The sequence below is a fragment of the Vanellus vanellus genome, assembly GCF_965231255.1.
Source record: "Vanellus vanellus genome assembly, chromosome: 17".
Taxonomy (NCBI): domain Eukaryota; kingdom Metazoa; phylum Chordata; class Aves; order Charadriiformes; family Charadriidae; genus Vanellus; species Vanellus vanellus.
In genome coordinates, this window is record NC_138922.1 from 10,793,457 (window position 1) to 10,809,177 (window position 15,721).

General features: G+C 42.3%; 1 protein-coding gene across 4 annotated transcripts in view; it reads left to right on the forward strand.

Annotated features, from left to right (window-relative positions):
* The first annotated feature begins 1,463 nt into the window (after window positions 1–1,463).
* Window positions 1,464–15,721, forward strand: part of RHOT1 (ras homolog family member T1) — a 31,282-nt gene continuing 17,024 nt past the window's right edge. For 3 of the 4 annotated variants that reach the window (XM_082492193.1, XM_082492194.1, XM_082492195.1), the window contains exons 1-8: window positions 1,464–1,591; window positions 5,383–5,441; window positions 7,684–7,765; window positions 12,852–12,895; window positions 13,699–13,752; window positions 14,115–14,167; window positions 14,700–14,808; window positions 15,377–15,478. In XM_082492193.1, the coding sequence (XP_082348319.1) occupies window positions 1,555–1,591; window positions 5,383–5,441; window positions 7,684–7,765; window positions 12,852–12,895; window positions 13,699–13,752; window positions 14,115–14,167; window positions 14,700–14,808; window positions 15,377–15,478 (540 nt within the window). In that variant the 5' untranslated portion in view covers window positions 1,464–1,554. Of the gene's footprint in view, window positions 1,592–5,382; window positions 5,442–7,683; window positions 7,766–12,851; window positions 12,896–13,698; window positions 13,753–14,114; window positions 14,168–14,699; window positions 14,809–15,376; window positions 15,479–15,721 lie in introns of those variants that run through there. The other variant, XM_082492192.1, reaches the window with a different exon arrangement.

The window sequence follows — 15,721 nt, forward strand, 5'->3', positions numbered from 1 at the left end:
TGCCTGGGGATGCTGGCTTTGCCCTGTGGTTCAGCCAGCCCGCTCTCTCCTTCCCAGTGCAACGTGACAAATCTGTTGGGCACGGATCGCCCCATCTCCAGGGACCAGCTGGACGAGAAGCTGCCCATGCTTGCAGCCAAGGAGGGTACGGCCGGGGCAGGACAGGGGAGGGGACCCCAAGGGTGGGAAGGGGACAGCGGGGAGGGCCGGGCACCCGTGGGGTGCCCGGATTTCCCCCGCCGCGGCTCCCTCTGGTCTCTCTTGCCACCCCTGCTGCCCGCCCCACGGGCTGCAGAGGGGCTAACCCCTGCCCCTCACCCCCAGAGCCCAGGCCCGGGCAGCCCAAGACAGCCCAGCACCAGCCCGGGCTGCACAAGGCCGCAGAGAGCAGAGATTCGTCCAACCGGCACTTCTCCATGGCACCGAGGCCACCGCGGGACAGACCCAGCACCCGGGCAGCCATGCGGGCACAGCTGCTCTTCAAAAAGTGATTTGTTATTTAATTAATAAAAAAAACTTTGCCCTTATTTTTGTCGGGCTTTTTCCCTTTTTGGGGGGAACTAAGAATGGCGGTCAGAGGGACAGAGGGGGCACCACCTCGATAAATCGCAGCCCCCAGTTCTGCTCTCCCCCTCAGAGCCCGGCGGCAAATATAGCAGGCAGTGGGCTAGTGGGCGCCTGTCCCCCTCTGCGGGGAGTTCTGCTCTGGGCTTCCCTGGGACGGTGATGGACGTTTCTGCCATTACGGAGCCAGGATGCACATTTCAAGTACTGCAATGGAATGGCTGCAGTGCTGCGCCAGCCAAGTGAGCGCGTCCAACACACAGGAACACCAGAAGTGACGCAACGCACTCCCTTTTAAATTGTGTGGTGACGTATGATCAGAGCGTAACAAATGGCTGCTCCCGGGCAGTGGGGCTCAGCTTGTATGTGGAAAAGGAGAGGTGCCCATTGAGTTCATCATGGTGGCCCTGTTTTTTTTCCAGACGGACTGGGAGGGGGCACCTCAGTCCTAACAAGCGGCACCAGCATTAGGTCTGCATTACACTGTTGGCAACACTGACAGCAGTACCCCCAGTCTTATAGAAGCCCCCCCCCCTGCCCCCAGCACCCTTGCAGCATGGCCGGAGAGAGAAAGGGGGGGGAAATAACAAAAAACAGCTGGATGGAGGCGGCTGTCATTGCTCCGGATCATGGCCACGGGGAAACGGAGTCGCTGGGCACCCCCCGGCTCCGGGTTCCTCTTGTGCAGCCCCTCTGCCCCCTCACCCCGCTCACGCTCCCTCCCTCTCCCCCTCGGCGGCGGGAACCGCCTGAGGGCGGTGCACGGCGCGAAGTGTCCCGCGCAGCCGCACGCAGGCGCGCGACCGCCGCTCCCTGGCCTGTCCCCCGCGAGCCGCCGTAGCCTGCCCGCTCCGCGGCGGGTAGGAGGTGGTGCGGAAGGGAGGGGTGGGCGGGGGGTCGCGGCGTGAGGGGACCGTAGGCCGCAGCGGCTCCGCTTTCCCCGCTGAGCCCGATGTGAGCCGCCCCGCGGCGGGGCCAGGGAGCGGGGCCATGAAGAAGGACGTGAGGATCCTGCTGGTGGGAGAACGTGAGTGCGGGAGGGGCCGGAGCGGCCCCGGGGTAGGGCGGGGGCCCCTGTGGTGAGGGAGAGCTGCTGTCGCCGTGCCGCCGGCTGTCAGGTCGTCCTGGGGCGGCGGGTCCCCTCATCGCTGCCCGGGCTCCTTCGCCGTGGGGCGGTGAGTGCGGCGCAGGGCGGCCGAGAGAAGAGCTGAGCCCCAGCCCTGCGGGGCTGGCGGACGTCGGGATTGGCAGCTCCGTGGGTGCTCCGTGACCGCGTCGTGGGCCGTTACAGCGGCTGGAGGTTGCGCCGGCGGGCCCGGCAGCCTGGGTGTGTGTTCGGCCGGGAGCTCCCGGCTGCTCGCCCTGCGCCGGGTACCGAGCTCGCAGCATGGAAGTCAGTTTGCGGAGTTGGCGTGCGGAGTTGGCTTTCGTTCCTGGAGGCGAAACCGGGATGAAATTCTTGCTCTGTGTTTGGCTACGTCCTGTTTAACTTTTTACTTTTTTTTTTTTTTTTTTTTTTTTTGTGGAAACCAAACAAATCTTTCTTATTTACTGGGTTTGGAAGTCAGTGGCCAGATGTGCTCCGGACGGTTATCAGTCGGGTGTTGCAGACTTGTGGCTAGGACAGGGCCAGGGAGCCCGATCCATGCTTCTGCCACTAACTTACTGTATGACCTTGAATAAACAGCACATACTTATGTGCGTGCCAAAGTTACAGTGAGTCTGTGTTTTTTCATATGTCCTTAAGCTCACAGCCAGGTACCCAAATAAGTGGCTAGGCTTTCAAAGATACAGCTTGTTACAGATGTAAATAGCAGCAAGGAGGTTCTGTTTTGTTAGTTTGTAAAGTGCGCTGAAGTTCCTTCCCTACAGGAAAAGAATACAGAGTAATTACCAAGTGTTATTAGTAAAACTACCTAATTATACTAAGAATATAGTACTACTAATGAAGCTTTTCTGAGAATTGAATGCCTCGTGTATATTTATAGTACAGTTTATGCAGTTATTTTATAGTGCAGGTTGGTTCTGTCTATACTGCTCAGAAAGATTATCTATGACTTCTTTAGAGGGGAATCTTCAAGGAGATGGGGCTATGCAGAAAGGGTTAACTCATCAAGCTTGTATTTGGCTAATTTTACAGACTCGGTTTATTTAGAAATATATTTGTGCATTTGAACACACAGTTTGATTCTTCTTCAGAATGTGTGCCTAATTTACCTTACTTTCTTTGGCAGTGGTGTGTTCTGAACTGGCTCTGTGCAGTTCTTTAAGTACAGGTGTTAACAGGTGCTTTGATTTGGCAATTAAGTTCACAGTGTGTCCAACCGAAAATTTCCAAGATACAAGTCTCTTAAATATAGCAACATGTAGTATGTGGCACACATCAGAGATTGTGAGCATCTTTATATTATATTTTTGTTGGAATTGTAAGGACTGGAAGTGAGAAATTTGTTTTACAGATTAGTAAAACTTGTCAGTTATACTATTAGTATAACTTGTCAGTTATACAGTTAGTACTGTTAGTACTGTTTTGTATACATGTGTTTTGTATATACTAGTCTGAAACCACACGTTAGTCTAGACTATGTAATACTTGTTAGATGACAACAGCTGATTGCCAGGTTCAGACTCTGAAATACCTGTGAAGACCTTTTGTTGTAAGCCTCTTCCAAAGCACAGCCTCTTTCATCCCCAGTGGTCTGCGTGTTAGGTTTAAGGTTGTTTTAGTCCTCATATCCATGGTACAAACATAAATTTTTAATGACCAATAATTTTCAGAATATGTTCAGCATGTTATTTTATGCAGCATGACCTAAAACACTTATATAGGAGGAAAAATTATCACAAAGTGCTGTGCTGTTTTCTTCATCCTAGTCAGCCAATATTTAGGCTGTTGTTTCAAAAACTATAAGCAGAATTGGAAAGGCAAATGGTTGACCTAGATTCAAGCAAAATAAACCAAATCTCTGCACTTGAACCTATGGATTTTCATCAAAACAACGCTAGAACACTAGGAAGTGTATCAGAAGCTTATAAATACTGAGCATTTTCACTAACTGACAGTTCATAATCTTTTCTTTTCAGTCATATAAAATTAATTAAATGAGTTTCTATATCTGCAAAGCCAACATGTTTTGCCACTGTTTCAAATTAAAGCTGACATGGTCAGATACAAAATACGTAGCACTATTTTCAGTAATTGTCTAACAACTTTACTTGCCTATCAGAAAATTACATCTTTTTTTTTCCTGTGGAAATAGGAGAGCTATTGAAGTTCTTTTGATTCTGTCAGGATGAAACTTACTGTGTAGTTTATGCAGGAGGACACCTAGCAGTGTAAATTATGATGAAAACACAACCATATTGCTGTTACAAAAACTGTGTCTTGCTGCTCTCCAGCTTATATCACTGGGGAAAAATTTACAACTGTTCTCCCCAAGGAAAGCGAAAGTCTTCCTCCCCAGGATAAATTTCTTTGCTTTTCATAATTTTGTAATAACTGCTCTTTAACTTACCATGATGAAGATAAGCTTTTGTTCCTAGATGTCGGAAGGCCTTTTGTTACTGTACCAAAAATAGACTTGGATAAGTTGAATATACTTTGACTAGATCATCATTTCAGTAATACCATTTTCTGCACAAAAACAATCAGTCGTACAATTTCATCTCTTCTCCCATATTGAGAATTATATATGATTAAATAGACAAGTGTGAATGCAGTGATACCAGCAAAACGAATTCTGTCAGTTGGTGACATGTTGTGTTCAGTAGGAACAGTGATGCAAGCTCTGACTTGGTTGGTAAAACGTGCATGCTAGCAAAGATGCTCTATGTCCAGGATGAAAGAGTTTTTTGCTTGAATTGAGGCCTGTCAGAAATATACAATGCCAGATAATACTTGAATCTGAACATTTTGGTTCTTAAGAAATGTCTCGAAAACAAATAAAGTGGTAATAGCCTTTCAAGGCTTTCAAAGGAACAGAACATTGACAGGTAAAGATTTTTAGAGAGGGGAACCCTGAGACAAGTTACCAACTTTTAATTTTAAATGGTGACATGAAAGATTCTCAAAACCAAGCAATCCAACTGTGATATCAGAAGTCTGAACTTTGCAGATAAATGGAGTAAATAATAAATCAATTATTTGATTGAATAGAGTTGAATATTGAAGCATATATGATCTCCTTGGATTAAGAAAACTGTTACTTTAGAAGGGTTGGTGATTTGTTTGCTTATTTTCACTTTTTGGGGGGGCTGGCTCATTTAAATCAAGGAGATTTTGCTCTTGCACTTTCAAAGTAGTCAAACTAGTTTGTGGAGAATTTGTCCATTAATGACAGAGCCATGCCTTCTTGTCCAGCTCTTATCCTTGGTAGTTTAGGACTGAAGCACAATCATCATATCAAGAATACTATAAAAACAGTTAATTTTGAAATTCCTTTCTGTGTGGTTTCTTTGTTTCTATTTATTAAGTTGTGTTAATGCATTTCTAGTTTGTTTTGAATTTTTGTTTGTTTGCTAATGTGTTTGTTCTATATTAAGGTTAAAACCTGCTAATTCTTTTGTGTAAGACAGAGCAAGATTGATTCCCTTCTGGATGAAATGCAGAAATGTAAAATTGATCCTGAGATTTTACAATAAAAAAATTTTGAGAGAATTGCTGTTATCCACACTTAGTATGTTTAAACAACAGATAAAAAGCCTTTGACATGGTCAGTTGGAAAATGTTTTTAAAATACTTCCCATTTTAAGATGGGATGCAACTATTGAGTGTAACAAAGCCAAATTACCTAATCTCTGTTTTTAATGCTTTTGCAGCCAGAGTTGGGAAGACATCACTAATTATGTCTCTTGTCAGTGAAGAATTTCCAGAAGAGGTAGAGCATCTTTATTTATTTTCTATGTTTTATTTCTATCCCTTTGTATAACTTTTTTCAAAAAATAAGTTAATAGTCTCTACTTTAAAATAATATTTCCTCTTTAGAAAAAAAAATTAAGTCTAAAACTGCAATGATGGCTTCTGGAAGAGTGGTGCAGGTTAGGTAAAATATGTATCTCTGCCTGAAGATTAGGAATTTAAATTTTGTCAAATTTCCTTTCTTGTTTTTCACGTGGTTAATTAAACTATTTTTATATATGAGGAATGTTAGGGATTTTTTAAGGAGTTGAAACTGGTTATAACTGGCAGCATATTTCAATGGTAGAGATGTGTACATGGGAAGGTGCTGAAAGAGGCAGGACCCTCTTTTTTTTTTTTGGAGTGTTGTATTTAAAGAGCATGTAGCTTGAAGAATGAATGAGAATGAGGAATTAAAAGGTCACATTGCATAATTTATACTTAGCCATTTTTTGTAACTAAGCAAGACATTGCCTTTATTGCTATTTTTGAAGACTCTTTGAAGTAAAAAAAGCCAAAAACTCTTACTTTCTTCAAGAATAAAAGTAAAGCTATTCCTATGTTTTAGTCTTTTGAAAAAGCAGCACATAGTTCTCTTTATACCATAAAAAGAACTGCAGCTGCTGCAAATACTTAAGCTTTTTACATATAAACATGAATGTTTATTTCTTCTGATCACAAGTCTTAAAATAGACATCATGTGCTGCTCTTTGAATCTACACTGCACTGTGTTTAATGCAAATCAGTAGGTTACCACAGTTCATGAGTCAAGATTAGATTGCTAACATAATTGAATTTGGTTCCCAACCTCACAGGTAAAAAGGAGCTCCGGTTTCTTTCTGTTTGTTCTTAAACTGCTCAGGGACCCATTCCTTTGACAGGTTGTTTGTGGATGTATTTAGTGAATTGTAGTTCTCTATTCGCTTCTCAGCTTCTTCCTGATGTGTCATCTAGAATATTTCTCTAAATTCATGTTGAGAGAAAAAGCATCATTTATATATAACACAGAATCTGCCTGAAATTACCGAAATAACTTTAAAAAAAATACTGCATCCTATATAAACTGCTGAAAGACACATGTACAATCCTGCAGGCCAGGCATGCAGGTCAGAGCTATGTGGGGGCATGTAACAGACATTTCAAAATTTGAAATAGTGTTTAATATAGTGGGTCTCATCAGGAATCATTCTTGATGAAGATGTAAGTAGAGCCTGAAGCTTGACAAACAGCCATTTTCCAGTGATTGGCTTTTCTTTTTTCTTTTTTTTTTTATTAAAAAAAAACAAAAGCGTCATGAAAGTTCAGTGTCAGCAGGTAAAAGGCAATAAATAGCTGTGCAAGAAGTTTTCATTAAAATGAGGTTTAAGTTGATTTTTCCTGAATATGGATTAGTGTTCTCTGGAAAAAATGGCCAGCAATCATAGCTGGTTTACAGCATTTTGCAGAACACACTTTTTATTAGTATCATGTTTTGCTTTGCAGGCTTTTCTGTACTTAATGTTTAGCACTCTGTCAGAAGCAAGGAAGTTGTCAGGTTATGATTATGTAAAAATTGAGACTTGTATTTTGTCTGTCATGGTTGTTTGCCATATCTTGAATATTTTGGTTTTTGTTTAACAACTCATGCACTGTTTGCAGGGGTACTTCTTGTCCTGATTTCAGTGGGAGTAGGATCAAGATATCTTATGCAAAAATTAATACTGTTTAATCTATGTTTAAACATTTTTAGTTTGTCAATAATGGCATGCTAATTCTGATGTTACTCTTCAGCTAAAGAATGTGTAGCCCTTTGAAGTAGTTGTTTGAATTTGATAACCCCTCAAGTATTAGAACTTTTATTTATATGACATTTTTGTTTAAAGTAAATTGCAATTCAGGTTTTGTTTATAGTTTTCACTATTATAATAGTTCTCTATAGGTGGTTGGGTATAGTGGGTTTGAGTTCTGTAGAAGCATTCATTGAATCTGTTAATGAGATTGCTTTCTTGCAAAGCGTGCAGGAAGTTCCTTATTCAGTCAGTAGACCAATAAAGATGAAAAAGTAGCAGTGACTTTCAGTACATTGCAAAAAAACCTCCTCAAAGTGCTTGAACTACTAATAAGCTGTTCTATTTAAAGCTGACTAATTGACAGGTGTGTTATAGTATATGACTTTTTTTGACCATCTGGATTTTCTGGATTATCTTTAAAGTCTTTTTCTTGCTGTTTCTTTACCACCCAAGGTTCCACCACGAGCTGAAGAAATCACCATTCCAGCTGATGTCACCCCTGAAAGAGTGCCAACCCACATAGTGGATTATTCAGGTAAGAACTACACAATACTGTTACTGTTTGACTGATTTGGTATGGAATTGTTTATCTAACTCAATAGCCTCTTTAACAGTCGTACTGGTATGGGACCAGAGCTGCATGTAGGAAAAGACTAAATTGTCACCAGGTGGAAGGAGAGAACTTAAGGGATAAGGAGGAGTGGAGTCAGATCCCTCCCCGGAGAGGCAAGCGGAACCTCTCACAGCCCCCCTCACCATCCCAATTGCCCTTGCAGAATAGGTATGGGGCTTTGGAATTCGAAGACCAGGCGATCGAGGATGGAAAGGATGATCCATCCAGTGAGGCGCCCAGTGCTGGGCACTCACCCCGCCGCCTCAGGACTTCCTCAACCAAGAAAGAAAGGAAGGTAATTGTGGTAGGTGACTCCCTTCTGAGGGGAACAGAGGGCCCTATCTGTAGACCGGACCCATCCCACAGGGAAGTCAGCTGCCTCCCTGGGGCCAGAATTAAGGACATAAGGAGAAAACTCCCTTCCCTGGTTAAGACATCAGATTACTACCCACTACTGATATTTCAGGTAGGTGGTGATGAGGTAGGTACCAGAAGTCTAAGGGCAACGAAGAATGACTTTAGGGCCCTGGGACGGCTGGTTAAGGGATCGGGAGCACAAATAGTGTTCTCCTCTATCCCACCATTTGCAGGGGTTGAAGAGGGGATAAATAGGAGGAGTCAGGAAATTAACTCCTGGCTCCAAGACTGGTGTATCCGGCAAAATTTTGGCTTTTTTGATCATGGGCTCATCTACAGGAAACCAGGCATGCCGGCAACAGGTGGGGGAAGCCTAACCCGAAGGGGAAGAAAGATCCTGGGACAAGAGCTAGCAGGGCTCATCTATAGGGCTTTAAACTAGGTTTGAAGGGGGATGGGGATGAGACCAGGATTACAAAAGTCGTGCCTGGGAGCAGCATACCAGTGTTTCTGGGTAAAAGTGTTAGCAAGGTCTTGCAGCCTGTCCCAGTGATGGTGGGGGATGGTGAATTGTGTGACAGCCAAGACATGAGGGGTAGTGATGATTTGGTAGCTACAGTAGTGTCTGAGTACGATCAGGTGCGAATTAGGGCTTGTCCCCCCAAGAAAGTGGCAGGGCAATTAGCCCAGCTGAAGTGCATCTATACTAATGCATGCAGCATGGGAAATAAACAGGAGGAGCTGGAGGCCATTGTACCGCAAGGAAACTATGATATAGTTGCCATCACAGAAACGTGGTGGGAGGACATACGCAAGTGGAGTGCTGTAATTGATGGCTACCAACTCTTCAAAAAGGATAGGCGAGGAAGGAGAGGTGGTGGGGTGGCCCTCTATGTTAGGGGCAGTTTTGAATGTCTGGAACTTAACAGTGTGGATGACAACACTGAGTGTGTATGGATAAGAATTAAGGGGAAGGCCAATAAGGCAGACATCATGATGGGAGTTTGTTATAGACCTCCTAATCAGGATGTAGAAGCCGATAAAGTATTCTATAAGCAGCTGGCAGAGGTCTCACGATCATCTGCCCTTGTTCTTGTGGGGGACTTCAACTTCCCAGATGTCTGCTGGAAATACAATGCAGCAGAGAGGGAACAGTCATGGAGGTTCCTGGAGTGTGTGGAAGACAACTTCCTAACACAGCTGGTGAAGGAACCAGCTAGGGGAAGTGCACTACTGGACCTACTGTTTGTTAACAGAGAAGGTCTTGTGGGGGATGTAAAGGTTGGAGGTCGCCTTGGGCAGAGTGATCATGAAATGATAGAATTTTCAATTCTTGATCACGTAAGGCGGGGAGCCAGCAGAACTGCCACCTTGGATTTCCGAAGGGCAGACTTTAGCCTGTTTAGGAGCATGGTCGAGAGTGTCCCTTGGGAGGCAGTTTTGAAGAGCAAAGGTGCCCAGGAAGGCTGGGCATACTTCAAGCAGGTGCTCTTAAAAGCGCAGGAGAAGTCCATCCCCTTGTCTCGAAAAACGAGCAGACGGGGAAGACGACCAGCCTGGCTAAATAGAGAACTTTGGCTGGACCTCAGAAAAAAAAGGAAACTTTACATTCTCTGGAAAAGGGGGTTGGCAACTTATGAGGACTATCAAGATATAACAAAGCTATGTAGGGGGAAAATGAGAAGGGCCAAAGCTCAATCAGAACTCAGCTTGGCCACTGCAGTTAAAGACAATAAGAAAAGGTTCTTTGAATATATCAATAGAAAAAGGAAGACTAGGGAAAATGTAGGCCCACTGGTGAATGAGACAGGTGCCCTAGTGGTGGAGGACGCAGAGAAGGCAGAGTTACTGAATGCCTTCTTTTCTTCGGTCTTCACTGCTAAAGCTGTCCCTCATGAATCCCACACTCTGAAGGCAAAGGGGAAGGTCTGGAGAGTGGAAGATTTTCCCTCAGTTGAGGAGGACCGTGTCAGAGACCACTTGGCCAAGCTGGACATTCACAAGTCCATGGGCCCTGATGGCATGCATCCGCGAGTGCTGAGAGAGCTGGCGGATGTTATTGCTAGACCACTCTCCATCGTCTTTGAACGGTCATGGAGAACAGGAGAGGTGCCTGAGGACTGGAGGAAGGCCGACATCACTCCAATCTTCAAAAAAGGCAAGAAGGAGGACCCAGGGAACTACAGACCGGTTAGTCTCACCTCTGTCCCTGGGAAGGTAATGGAGCAACTCATTCTGGATGTCATCTCCAAACACGTTGAGGAACAGGAAGTTATTGGAAGTGGTCAACATGGATTTACCAAGGGTAAATCATGCTTGACCAATCTGATAGCTTTCTATGATGTTATAACTGGTTGGCTGGATGAGGGGAAAGTTGTGGACGTCATCTACCTTGACTTTAGCAAGGCTTTTGACACTGTCTCCCATGACATCCTCATTAGGAAGCTGAGGAAGTATGGGCTAGATGAGGTGACAGTGAGGTGGATTGAGAGTTGGCTGCGGGACAGAACTCAGAGGGTTGTGATCAGCGGCACAGAGTCTAGTTGGAGGCCTGTAACCAGTGGTGTCCCCCAGGGGTCAATACTTGGTCCAATTTTGTTTAATATATTCATTAATGACCTGGATGAGGGGACAGAGTGTATCCTCAGCAAGTTTGCTGATGATACCAAACTGGGTGGGGTGGCTGACACCCCAGAGGGCCGTGCTGCCATCCAGCATGACCTGGACAGGCTGGAGAGCTGGGCAGAGAAGAACCTAATGAGGTTCAACAAAACCAAGTGCAAGGTCCTGCACCTGGGGAGGAAGAATGCTAGGCACCAGTACAGGTTAGGGGCGGACCTGCTGGGAAGTAGCTTGGAGGAGAAGGATCTGGGGGTTGTGGTAGACAGTAAATTATCCATGGCCCAGCAATGTGCCCTTGTCGCCAAAAAGGCCAATGGAATCCTGGGCTGCATAGGGAAGAGTGTGGCCAGTAGGTCGAGGGAGGTCATTCTCCCCCTCTACTCTGCACTGGTGAGGCCACAACTGGAATACTGTGTCCAGTTTTGGGCTCCCCAGTTCAAGAGGGACAGGGAACTGCTGGAGCGAGTCCAGCGAAGAGCAACTAAGATGATTAAGGGCTTGGAGCATCTCCCTTATGAGGAAAGGCTGAGAGAGCTGGGACTCTTTAGCCTGGAGAAGAGAAGGCTGAGGGGAGACCTTATTCATGCTTACAAGTATCTAAAGGGTGGGTTGAAGGAGGATGGAGCCAGGCTCTTTTCAATGGTTCCCAGTGACAGGACGAGGGGCAATGGGCACAAGTTAGAACACAGGAAGTTCCGTTCAAATACACGGAAACAGTTCTTTACGGTGAGGGTGACAGAGCACTGGAACAGGCTGCCCAGGGAGGTTGTGGAGTCCCCTTCCCTGGAGATTTTCAAGACCCGCCTGGATGCAGTCCTGAGTAATGTGCTCTAGGCAATCCTGCTTTAGCAGGGGAGTTGGACTAGATGATCTCTAGAGGTCCCTTCCAACTCTGATGATTCTGTGATTCTGTGATTTAAGTAGAAAATTGTGGGATAAAACTGAATCAGATGGTGATGGCTAGTCCTACTAGTTCAAAGCCTAACATTAGCTGCCGTTGGTACCTCCATGAAAGACAGTCATAGCAATGTTCCAGTGAAGTTAGTATTCTTTTTGTGATGGACATATTTACAGGTTCAGACAAAGGTGGGTAATTTCATGGAATTCAAAACTATTTTTTCTTTCTTTCAGTGAAGAATTCACTAATCTGCAGGACACTTTACATACCTTATCGCTTTCTAAATTTCTGAATTTGGATACCTGATCCTTTTGTATCAGTTTCATATTTTTTATTTTTCCTTTTTGATATATCCTACTCTCCTTGACTTTACTGAGTAGATAAATAGGCTCAGTGTCAAGCTTCTTATGCTATCATAAATATACACAACTGTTGCACAGCTAGAAAAATCCTTCCACTGTTTATAGTGGCAGCCAAGAATTAGACCACATTAGCAGATTCCTTCCTGTCTTCTTTCTCCCACCACTGCTGAGGAAATATATTTGGTGTGTTTACCTATTTGGGTCAAAGAAATAATGTGTTGTTTTTTTTTTTTTTTGTTGGACTTGTCTTAGATTTATGTGGAGTGAGTTTTTCTTTCTATTGGATGAAATGTTTCATGGATTCGGTTTAACATAAGCTTGGTCTCACTAAAAAAAAAAACAAAAACAAACATCGACACGGCAATAAAATGAACATATGCCATATTCTGTTGTAAAAGTTTACATTATAGAACCATGTTGCTACTTACTATCCCAGGAAAGGGGCTGTTGATAAATATAGGGAGATGCAAACTATGACTCATTACAGAGAGAACCTGCCTACAAATGTAATTATTCCTTTTTAAAATAGCTGCTAAAAAACTTGAGTGCAACAGACTGTTTCTGTTTTGCAGGTTAATGGATCAATTTCATTATTGTTATAGCAGAAACACTCTTTAGTGCGTTTTATAAAAAGACGTTTAAATAACAAGAACTTTCACAAGGCTGTCTTACCAGTATTGTGAAATATCTTAGTTCAGTTTCTTAAGTTTTTCAGTTTTGTTCTCAAAAAGGTTTAGTGTTAATGAATGGTTTATTCTATTGAATGCAGAAGCCGAGCAAAGTGATGAGCAGCTTTACCATGAAATATCACAGGTAAGTGTATTTTTAGTGTTTACTAGAAAATAGTTTCTGCTTTGGGAGGAATCTTTCCTTTTAAGTTCTCTGCATTAGATGGGCTTCAGTTTGAATTGAATTAAAAAAAAAAAAAACCTCTCCTGTTTTTTCTTGCTTGACATTTCATTTTGGTTTGTTTTGTGCCCTGTGCTGTAGTAACTCTTCCTCTATTTAAGAAAAGTAGGTACTGCCACTGTGTTGATGAATTGAGCATAAGCTTTGGCCATCCTAGTGAAAGGACAGAACCTAAACATCTTTTAAGCACTCGGCCAAGGGATTGACAGTTTTTGTAAATAAATAATTCTGCCCTGGAAAGATCCATTTTGCTTCTTTCTGTCATGTTGTACTATTGCATTTATGAATACCACAGTATTGATAATTTTATAATTCTTCTGTTTCCCATTTTCAGGTTTTTCTAAGCATCTTTGTACATTTTCTGTTCACTCTTGTCGTGGCATTGTGTTCCATTCCTGACGTTTAGTTTAGCGGAGGCTGCAAATTAAGGTTCTTCAGTTTAGATTTCTTGGTAGCATAGGTCTCTGCAGGCATAAGTTGCTAATTTCACACTGCAAGACAGGCTTTTTGGCACTTCTCAACATATAAATTATTTGATTTAAGCTCTTGTTCAGGCTGCAAATAGCTTAAATAAGTCAATTGCAGTTTTTGACTCATGGTGGAACTGTTCTTACTCTGAAGTTGTTACATATGGTTCTTAATTGTCTCTCTTGCTCTAGAGACTCTAAACAGTGGAATTCCATGCCTTTCCTTTCTTTTCATTTTAGGCAAATGTGATTTGTATAGTATATGCTGTTAACAACAAGAATTCTATTGATAAGGTATGGTAACACATTTTATCCAGTTACTGCTTGAGTTGTAATATGTGCACTGTTACTTGTTGGCAAGCTGAAAACTGTATGAGATATGTAAAATGCAATAGGCGGTGTTGGAGATCCAACTGTTAAGAGAATGTATAGATGTATTATTGCTTCTGGTGCTTTTCAACATCTGAATTTTTAGTCATTTCTGTCATCTAATGAGCAACTTTCTCAATCAACTCTAGTTTTTGGTTGCTCCTTTGTGGGTGAATACATGCCTTCTTGGGAAAGAAGGAGTAGCAGTTGTAGTCAAACTTGTGCACAGTTCAGTCATATTCAATTTGAAAATGTATTTTTCATGTTTGTTTTTAATCCCACTTTAGGTAACAAGTCGATGGATTCCTCTCATCAATGAAAGGACAGACAAAGATAGCAGGTGCATAGTAAAGATGAGAAGTGTGAATTAGGCTGCACATCGATGGGTGTCAATGGACAGTGAGGATGTTAATTGTTTAAGAAAATCAAATTCTAAAGTTAAAGTTTATATAAGAAGTCCAAGCAACAAGAGATTTAAAGTATGTAGGTCTGTTACATATACCAGCAATGCTATTTATTTTGAATTTCATGAGCAGCTATTACCAGGTGTGTTTATATTTGTTATGGTATAACTAGTTTTGCCTACATGATCTGTATAGCTTTTCTACTGCTGCTGGTTTTGTATAACAACAATATGATTAGTTACTGTTGTGTTTAACTGTGTGTTTTTTGCAGTATCAACAAAAAGTACATTTCTGTCTGTATATCAAAACAGTTTACTTAGAACTGCTATCATTTAGTTTTGCCAGTGATACTTAATTACATCATGAAAATAATAATAATGGCGTCTGGTGGGAGGTAGAATCCTAATTAAGATAAATCTTTTTATTCCTCTGTCTTTAAAGCTCTTCACCTTTTTCTTTTGTTTTCAGACTGCCTCTTATATTAGTTGGAAACAAGTCTGATTTAGTGGACTATAGCAGTATGGAAACTATCCTTCCCATTATGAATCAATATACAGAGATAGAAACATGTGTAGAGGTATGTAAGACTTTCTGAAGTTAGAATGAGTAACAAAAAATGCATGCTTGCCACATGCATATGACAACTTTTTAATAGAAAAGGTGATTTATTTGTTTTGTTGAAAATAAAATATTCAAATATGTCATTATCATAGTGAGTTTGTTATTTTTTTAGAAAAGATTGCACTATTGCGTAGTCAAATGTTACTGCCAAATTCTTCTAATATTTAGAGCCTATTCACATCCTTGCCTTTAGCAAGTGTTTTAATATTAAGCCAGAGAGATGCCTGCAAAGTATTAAAAATCAAATTAATACATGTGGATGTGCCTCTCTCTGTTCTTCTGCTTTTTTCCAAAGTTGGTACAACTTGTTGATTTCTCTGTTCTTGGTATGACAGCAAATTGTAGTGAGACCTCCTTTAATTAATTACTGAAGAGGTACAGGGGCTGGATGTCTTTTTTCCAAAACAGCACTGTACCCACAAGAGGGGGCTAGATCTTTAAAAGTTTGGTGCTTGCTTAAATTTCAGAAGCAATCACCAAATAGTCAAGAAACTAACTAATCAATATAAGGATTTCTCTTTCAGTGCTCAGCCAAAAACTTGAAGAATATATCTGAGCTATTTTATTATGCACAGAAGGCTGTTCTACATCCTACAGGTCCTCTTTATTGCCCAGAGGAGAAAGAGGTATTTATACATACATTCTAAGCACAAATAATTTGGGGGAGAAAATTAATTACTTTCCTGTTCTTTCCTTTTCAGTGCATTTTGCATTTCTTAGTGTGTTTCTACCCCCAAATGTCAAGCATTATATTCCAGAACCATGGTGATTGTTTTGTGTTGTATTAATCCGATCTTTCCTCTTCATTCAAAACAATGAAGACAGTTTTTTGTTGTCCATGTGAACTGCTAAGTAAAACAAGAAGCTTT